The 8,399-nt window shown below is 44.5% G+C and overlaps 1 protein-coding gene across 1 annotated transcript in view; it reads left to right on the forward strand.

Annotated features, from left to right (window-relative positions):
• The window catches only part of CFAP46 (cilia and flagella associated protein 46), a 1,240,276-nt gene extending 1,233,735 nt beyond the window's left edge, over positions 1 to 6,541 (forward strand). The window contains exon 61 of the mRNA XM_085606190.1: positions 6,022 to 6,541. Coding sequence (XP_085462316.1) covers positions 6,022 to 6,158 — 137 coding nt within the window. The 3' untranslated portion in view covers positions 6,159 to 6,541. The remainder of the gene's footprint in view (positions 1 to 6,021) is intronic.
• The last annotated feature ends 1,858 nt before the right edge of the window (positions 6,542 to 8,399 follow it).

Raw genomic sequence — 8,399 nt, forward strand, 5'->3', positions numbered from 1 at the left:
CATGACTTCTCTAAACAAATCTCCCGAAAACCTCCCAACCTTACTCCATACATAACAGTGGTTGCCTTAAAAAGATGGTGGTGCATTGTTTCCTGCTAGATCTCAGACATATTCCCTGTATAGTCCGCGATCATCATATCTTTTCATGAATACCATGTTGATTGCCTTTCAACATTTGCCTTCATGTTGCAGCCTCGAATGAACCTTGACACCACTTTGCCTTATTTAGGGCCGCTTTCTGCAACTGGTCATCAAATGTCAAGATATATTAAAGTGGCTCTAAGAAACTGCAGTGTTATTGAGCTTATTGTATTGAATATTAACTTTTTCTCCATTGATCTACACACATCTAAGCAAGGGGGAGCAGCTATCGCCGACCATCTACAGTTCTTTAATATCGCTATGAAACCCAGAATATAGAACTCCCTGTTAATATGGGGACATGTAAATACAGTGCTTTTCATATGCTGTACTATTCCCAAAACTCTACTTAACTTCCTAATAATTTCACTATCAAGTTGGAGAGTTCTAAATAATAATTTCTCTTTAAAGTTATGGGAAAATAGCATAATACTTATCAATGCAGATGAGGGCTTTGTTGATGTCATTAATCACACTTGCAACCGAGGGGTAATGCCCGTGAGGGAATCCTACATGGAGTAATTCTAACTTCTGAACACATTTAATTGTAAAATAGCCTCGGGTATATTCAATTTATTCCAGGTGCTGAGTACTGGATTTCTTTGAGAGCATCCTTTAACCCCTTTTAGATCCACTAGCCTAGCAAGTTTCACCGTAAAATTAGAAATCTAACTATTGAGCGTGATGTCTTCATATATATGATGGATTCTTCTACCTATAGGTTCCTCACCTGTGGAATAACCCCAGGGGCATCATGGATCCGGAAACTTCAAAGCTTTTTGACATAGGTAGTGGATAGGTGGTGCTTGCTCCCTCTCTGCCCTGGAGGCAATGCCTGAAGATGCCACTGATGGATGTAGCACCAACCACAGCATAGCATTGGCAGTTCCTTTTTTCCTACATCTCTGAAGAGGATACATAGCTAATTCTCTCTCAAAGGTTTGTGCTTTGAGTGTTAACTTAAACCAAAAATAAACAAGTAGCCGTGCATAGATCTCTCCTGCAAAGTGTTCAGGCTCTAAGAACCTTGGGGACTGTATGGGACAGATGTCCATACCTACCCTCACTTTATTTGACCATGGTTCCTGGGGTCAAACCATGACTCGAATTCCTGTTAGTCCTGCCTTAGTATGCATCCTAAGGCAGTTAAGGAGAGGGAGGCAAATTCTTCATGGTGCAACTCCGCAGCGACAAGACACTGATGCCACTCACTGGGCTGCTTGAGGTAACACAGGGCTTCTTACAAAGATAAGTCAACCAAGTGCCCTCCAGTTCCCACAGCATCTTCATCCTCTGAACCAGAGTTGGTTGTTGTTACACCCCCACAAGCATTTACCCTAATCCCTGCCTCCAGAACCTGCAACTGAACTGGCCCGTCCAGTGCAGCGTCCGAGGGCCATGCCTCCTTATACCAACTTCCTAGCCCCATGGTCAGACCCAGGGACATTTCTTAATACCTTGTTTGCAATTTCCTCAAAGACATCAGTCTCTCTGATGCGCCTTCAGGCTCCATAGGCTGTATGACATAACAATGTTAATGCTTTTTGTGGCGATTTCTGTGCATTTCAACATCAACCTCACTGCCTCCAGTGCCAGACAGATCACGATCTTCATGCTTGTCCAGAGGTACGCAGGGCTTCTTCTGCTGCCGACACCACAATGAGTGCCACCCCCAACTCCATTACTGTAAATAGATCCCGAATACTGGCTCAAAGATTACTGGAGGATGAGTGATATCACAAAGAATCTTCGCTCTCCTGTTGCCTGTGATACATGAACTTTGCGGGTCCCATTCCGAAACCCGTAACCTTTATGGATCCTATGGACAGGACCAGGGTTCTGTTAAACCTGTAGTTGATTTTGCTGGCCTCACTTCGGCCAGTGTACTTAATTCCGCCTCTAAAATGGAAATGGAGTTTCTTTCAGAACCTTCTATTCCTAAAGTCACATCTTTCTACTCGGTGGTAAAAAAGGCAGCAGTGGTTTTGGAATAACCCCTGTCCTTGGACAAAACTAAGACTAATGTCCTCATTGTGTTATGTAAGGGTCCTGTTCCACCAGTGGAACTGCTCTCCCCATTTATTGAAGCCTTAATGTATTGGTCCTGTATGTATGGGAGAAGCCCACGTTTGCTCTGGCAGTAAACACATTGGTTGCAAGATACTACCTGATTTCTCCTGGGGTCCTCTCCTTCCTCTCTGAAGAGCCTGTTGATTCAGACATCTTGCTTCTCAGGTCAGTCTCTGGGACCTTTCCGCCCACTCTGTCAGACAGGGAATCCAAATGCATGGAGACTCGATGCGAGAACATTTTCTTTTAGCCGACTTCATGGCTTTGAAATATGTCAGTGCCACTTTCCTTTTAGCCAGATGCCCTCATGTCCTGAGGGACATGGCCCAGTTGGTGGACCTGCATGTGCCAGACAACCTTAAAGTTCACTTCTCAGAGGCCATTAAGGATAGCCAGGATGCCTCGAGGTGCATCATCAAGACTGGCCTCGATATTTCAGACTCAGTAGGGCAAGATATGGGGGCTGTTGTGGTCTGCTGTCGCCATCCTTAGCTTCATATGTCTGTTTTTTCTACCGATGTACAGGCACCCCTGTGGACATCTTGTGTTTTTGGTATCCACTTGTTCTGGGACAAAGCTTACTCAGCCCTAAAAAGATCCATGGCCAGCAGGGCTACAGAGAGGTCTCCAGGCCTGCAAGAGCAACAGCAGCTTCAGAGGAATAATGGGCAGTTTAACCACTTTTGATGTTTTTCCAAAGGCTTTAGATTTCCCAGCGACAGTCCACTTAGTCTCAGGAGCGAGAGCCCAAACATTTGCTTGACAGGCAATACAAGAGCAGTGGGAAAGGCAAGGGCTGAACATTCCAACATTCTGTCATCTCCTCCCCCTCTTCTTCCTTCCCAGCACAACCAGATTAGCAGCTTAAGTCTGCTCCTACCAGAGCCCAAGAAAGCTGGTGGGGGGGCCAGGTATCCTCCTTTCTATGGGCCTGGAACGCCTTCACTTCACACCAATGGTTCCTACAGATAGTAGAAAAGGTTACAGCACCCTCCCGTCCTATCTCCCCAACACTCTTCCCTGTCCAAGGATCACCTCTCCATTCTGCAGCGGGAGCAGGCAGCGATACTTCAGAAGGGAATATTGTAGTTAATGCAGAGCAGGGAATTTAAAATAGATGATATTTCCAGTGCTTCCCTTTTGCCCAGAAAGAAAATGATCTGTGTCCAGTTCTTGACCTCAGGAGCCTGAATATTTTCCTGTGGTTGTCTGTCTGATGTCACTCAAAACCCAGAGTTGAGAAACATCTCTGTAATTCACTATTACCCATCTATAATTATATATGTCAAATTAAGATTCCATGTGCTGTTTGTTAGACCTGTCAGCCATATGGTGGTCTTCCCTCAAACTTTTTGCCTTCCTTCTTAATTTGTTGCTGATCTTGTTTTTTGCTGGCCTTAGGACTCTGCACTCTTACCTCTGCTAACCAATGCTAAAGTGCATGTGCTCACTCTTTTAAACATTAAAACATTGGCTTATCCCCAATTGGCATATTTAATTTACTTATGCATCTCTAGTAAAGTGGTGCTACTATATGCACCCAGGGCCTGTAAATTAAAGGCTTCAAGTGGACCTGCAGTAGGTATTATGCCAACCACTTAAGAAAACCTTTGAAAACATGTCTCAGGCCTGCCATTGCAGCCCGTGTGCTGGTTTTAAATTGCCATCTCGGCCGGGCAAAATAAGCCCTTTGCCAGGCCCAAACCTTCCTTTTAATACATTTAAGTCACCCCTACGGTAGGATTTGAAAAGCCGTGAGGGCAGGGTGCAGTGTATTTAAAATGTTGCACATATACTTTTAAGTTTTACATGTCCTGGTAGTGAAAAACTCTTAAATTCATTTTTCACTACTGCAAGGCCTACCTCTCCCATAGGATAACATAGGAGTTGCGTTATTACATTTAATAAACTGTAATTTCTAAATGGAAGTAGGCAACCAGTCCATGTTTGGTGTGTTTGAATTGTATTGAAAAATCTGTCATGGTAAAGTCAGATTTTAAATTACAGTTTTGAAAATGCCACTTTTAGAAAGTTGGCATTTTTCTGCCTTCACCCTTTAGTGCCTGTAGCCTGTCTCTGGGTCACATGACTGGGTGTAGCTGACAGTTGGGCCTTGTGTATTCCTCCTAGACAGTCTCACACAAAAGAGATAAAATGTGCCTTCGATAGGCCATCACTGGCAGGATGGGAGGGTGGAGCGGAGTACAGCCCTACTTACACTTGAATAGGCTGTGTCCTGCCTCCACACAAAGGACTGCATACCCCCTCTATTTAGTCTTTTGCCAGGGCAGGGAAGGCAGAAATGTCTTGGGACTTCAAGGGGAACCTCTCATAGTTTCTCCCCCACTTCAAAGACACAACTGGGTATACATACTGGACCTGAGACACAAACTCTTGAGTACACTTCTGAACCTGTGAGTACTCAGCCAGGTAGAAGAACTGTTGTGCTGCTGAAAGACTACCACTCTGCTGGACTGCTGCCTTGCTATGTTGCTTTTCTGCCTCCTGCCCCCTTGCCTGGATGAGAAGGACTGGGCTTGCATCTCTTGAACCCAGAACCTCAGAGTGACTCCAAGGGCTAGTTGGCTGGCCTCCTGAACTGAAGCCTCAAGGTTACAACAGGCTTCCAAACCTTGCCTCTGCCCTTGGACTCTGCCATCTGTGAGCCTACCTTTCATCTCTCGACTGCAACATAGCCTCGCAGCTACTCTGAATAGAGTCATCACCTTGACTGCGTGACACCTCCTCAATGCTGGAGTTTGCATTGCAAGCCCTCGGCAACGTGATCTTTTGATGATACAAAACCTCACACTGCAGCCTCGCCTCATCTTAGAACTGGCGCATCACTTGGGCTGCGAGACGCATCTTCGCTGGGGGTCCTCGTAGCACTCCACAAACCAGAATTTAAGGTACTCTGTTCAGGGGGCCTAACTGGGTCCCTGTAGCCAGTCCGTACTCCATCTTGGTGAATCGAAACTTGTGGCTTTGATCCGGTCCAGCGTGACCGGATATTCCCAGTTACCGCTTTGTGGCGCAATTTTGTCTAAAATATTTAAACCTGCATATCTCCGGGTCTTCTTATTTTATTTTTTTCCCTTCTGGTCTTGTTTTATTTATTAGAAATGACTATGTCTTTCTAAACTGGTGTGGGTTCTTTTTGTTGTGTGGTTTCACAGTGTTATTGTTTGAAGAGTTGCACAAATACTTTACACATTGCTTCTGAGGTAAGCTGGACTGCTCTGTGCAAAGCTACCCTAGGATTGGACACAGGTTAAATTAGGGTTTGCTTGTGACTTCTCCCCAAAAGAATTATGGATGCAACTTGAGTTTAGTTTCTCCCCATCAACCAGTATAATTTCTTACACTACTAAAACAGTTCTATGAGAAATCTGAGGCATTGCTTTAGGCCATTTACCTGCAAGTATTCAGTGATGCGATTTTGTTGAATCATTTTAGAGATGCAGCATATCATGCACTTTTCAGATGAATGGAATAATATGGTACTCAAAGCATTGAGGATTTACAGCTTTGATTAATTGTAAAATGTACTTTTTATTGCAATGGAAATATACTCCGGACCTTGATCATGAAGCTGCGGAATTCATGGCTCCTAAAGAACCAAACATAAGTATATTATTTAGCATAGTACTTTACATTTTATTTTTGTAATCGAGGTTTAAGCTCTAGTCATTTAAACTTAAATACAGCTGTGATAGTTGCCTTCTAAGTATTCATTCACTTAGTGAAAAGGTTGATGTTTCATCATAAGCATTTTTGTAATCGATATGTTTTTTTAACCCTTCTTTTTAGTGAACGAAGAGTCCAGTGTTCCTGTTGAAGAACCAAGAGAAACCGTACTGGGAAGTGAACAATCCAATTCTGGCGCTCTCCACCCTGCATCATTTAGTTACATTTTATTTGGCCTTCCTAATTTAGTCGCTATGTAGATAATGTGGTATTTTACAGGATTATTTTAAAGCAAGACCTGGTCGTACAAATTACTGCCCGATTCATGTGCCTATGGCTTTGGGTATACAATGATTTTGTAAAGCAACATGGTATATACTTCTTTGAACCCCTGATAAACAGTTAACTATTTTGGTAGCAATCCAGTGGCGTTGTTGTATCTAACCTTTAGTAATAGCTGCTTTTGTTATTCTTTTACTGAAGATAATTAAGAAATATGTTTCTATGTATATTTTCTGGTTACAATAAACATGATTCGTGAGATGATAACAAAAATGACAGAAGCAAAGACACCTGGCAGCGGCGGTTTCTTCCTTGGGGTGGGGGGGCGTTGTCCCCCACCCACTGTGTCTCGATAAACCAGATAAATAAAATGTCAATGAAATGATTTTATTGTCATTATATTTTTCACTATGGAGTGCTACAGCCGCCAGCCTGCCCGAGCCAGTAAAAGAGGGGGGCGTGCCTTCTGCTGCCAAATGGCAACAGAAGAGTGAAGCAGTGACTGACTGGGCACTCCAAAGTGCGCATGTCAGTTTAGCCGGCTGAAACAGACATGCCCATTTTTATTTCTCCAACCCAACTGCGTTGCACAGCCGGTTTGGAGAAACACCACAGGCTTTTGAGCGAGCATCAGGCCAGTCCCCTAAGGCCAATCCAGGCACTTTTCTCATGCAAGCATTAGAGCAGCGTCAGGATTGGGTGGGGTGTCTGTGCTGAGGTCCATGGACTGCCGGGAGGTCAGAGGAGAGCTGGAGAGTATCTGGGAGGCAGCGTTAGCGCAGATAAGTCTTTTTTTATTTATTTATTTGTATTCTCCTAATCCACACCCACCTCCTGGCTGGCCCTCCACTTTAGATTGGTGGCAGCCACCCCTGAAAACCGGATATTTAAAAAATAAAATAAAAACAATGACTTTGCAAAGTATTTAGGCATCTTCCCGGTCAAAACGTAAGCCCTTAAAACAATGCTTGAGGAGCCCAGCCTGCCTTATAGTCAAAGTGTATGAATTCTGCATGGATACCATGTTCATGTGGGCAAAATTCCAAAACGGCACATATGCAGGCAAGGATCACCAACGGAAAGACTAAGTGGGACTCCTAGAATGCTGGACCTGAAATAGATCTCTATCAGCGTGCAGGCAACATGGTAGCAAGCAGACAGGAACTTCAATTTGATTTCTGAAGGCAAAGAACAAGGACCAGAGAATTCGACTTCTCAAATACATATATGAGGACTACTGCAAACACTGCAGTTTAAACATGGCTAGCTTCTAAATATCTTGAATATAACCACTATTATGAATCATTATTGATCTATTTTCTGGGTGGAAAATCTTTAACAAGATGCGCTGTGTGTAAAGGGCACGCTATCACAGATGAGGTGCTGCTCTCAGGGCAGACTCGAACTTGCGGCTGGCCTTGCAGCAGGGCAATAGTAAAAGATGTAAATGTAAATCCAGTATTTGTAAACCACGAACAGTTACTCGAAGGCATCCCGGCGCTGGGAGGCATCGGGAAGATTAAGCAAGCTATTGCCCAGAGTCACATGGTGCTGGGCTGACCTGCCGCCGGTGCCGGGGATCGAACCATGAGCCCCAGATTCCAGCGTCAGTCGCCCTGGCTGCGGCGCCACACCTCTTCCTAGTGAAAGGCAGGCAGCTGTGTGAAGCAGCTGCTTTATCTTTGACAGTGCAGGTAGCTCTTTAAGGGGGAACAGTGATCTTCCTGCAGGATGACCCAGCGAGTGACTGCACCCACCTGCATAAGGGTGTCTATGGGGATCTACAGAACCCCATTTCCTTCCTTGCAGGTGGGGTCGGACTGGAATATAGCGCAGTCGGGCAGGGTTACAAGCGCTCGTTTGAAAGGTCAGTAAGAGTGCTTTTTGGCTGTTTGTGGGCCTGTTTATGGTTTGGTCGGCCAGTTGGAACTGTTGCTTTCCCTTATATTAAAACAGAAAATACCTGAAGCAAGCTCAAATCCGTGCAGTCTTCTGTACTCTGCACAACAATCATACATGGTCTCTTTATAAGTTATAAGCTGCTCCAAATGTTGTACATGTGCCACTTTTTTAGCTATCTAATTCACTAGTGAGGGCCACATTTATGTTGGTGCCAGGGCCTATTTCCTGTCCTGGTCCGACTATGCTTGCAGGATTTACCCTCTGGTGGCGCACTGATTGTGTGCCACATCTAGTGACGTTTTAGTGCGCGTTCTGAC

The sequence above is a fragment of the Triturus cristatus genome, chromosome 1_2, assembly GCF_964204655.1.
Source record: "Triturus cristatus chromosome 1_2, aTriCri1.1, whole genome shotgun sequence".
NCBI lineage: Eukaryota > Metazoa > Chordata > Amphibia > Caudata > Salamandridae > Triturus > Triturus cristatus.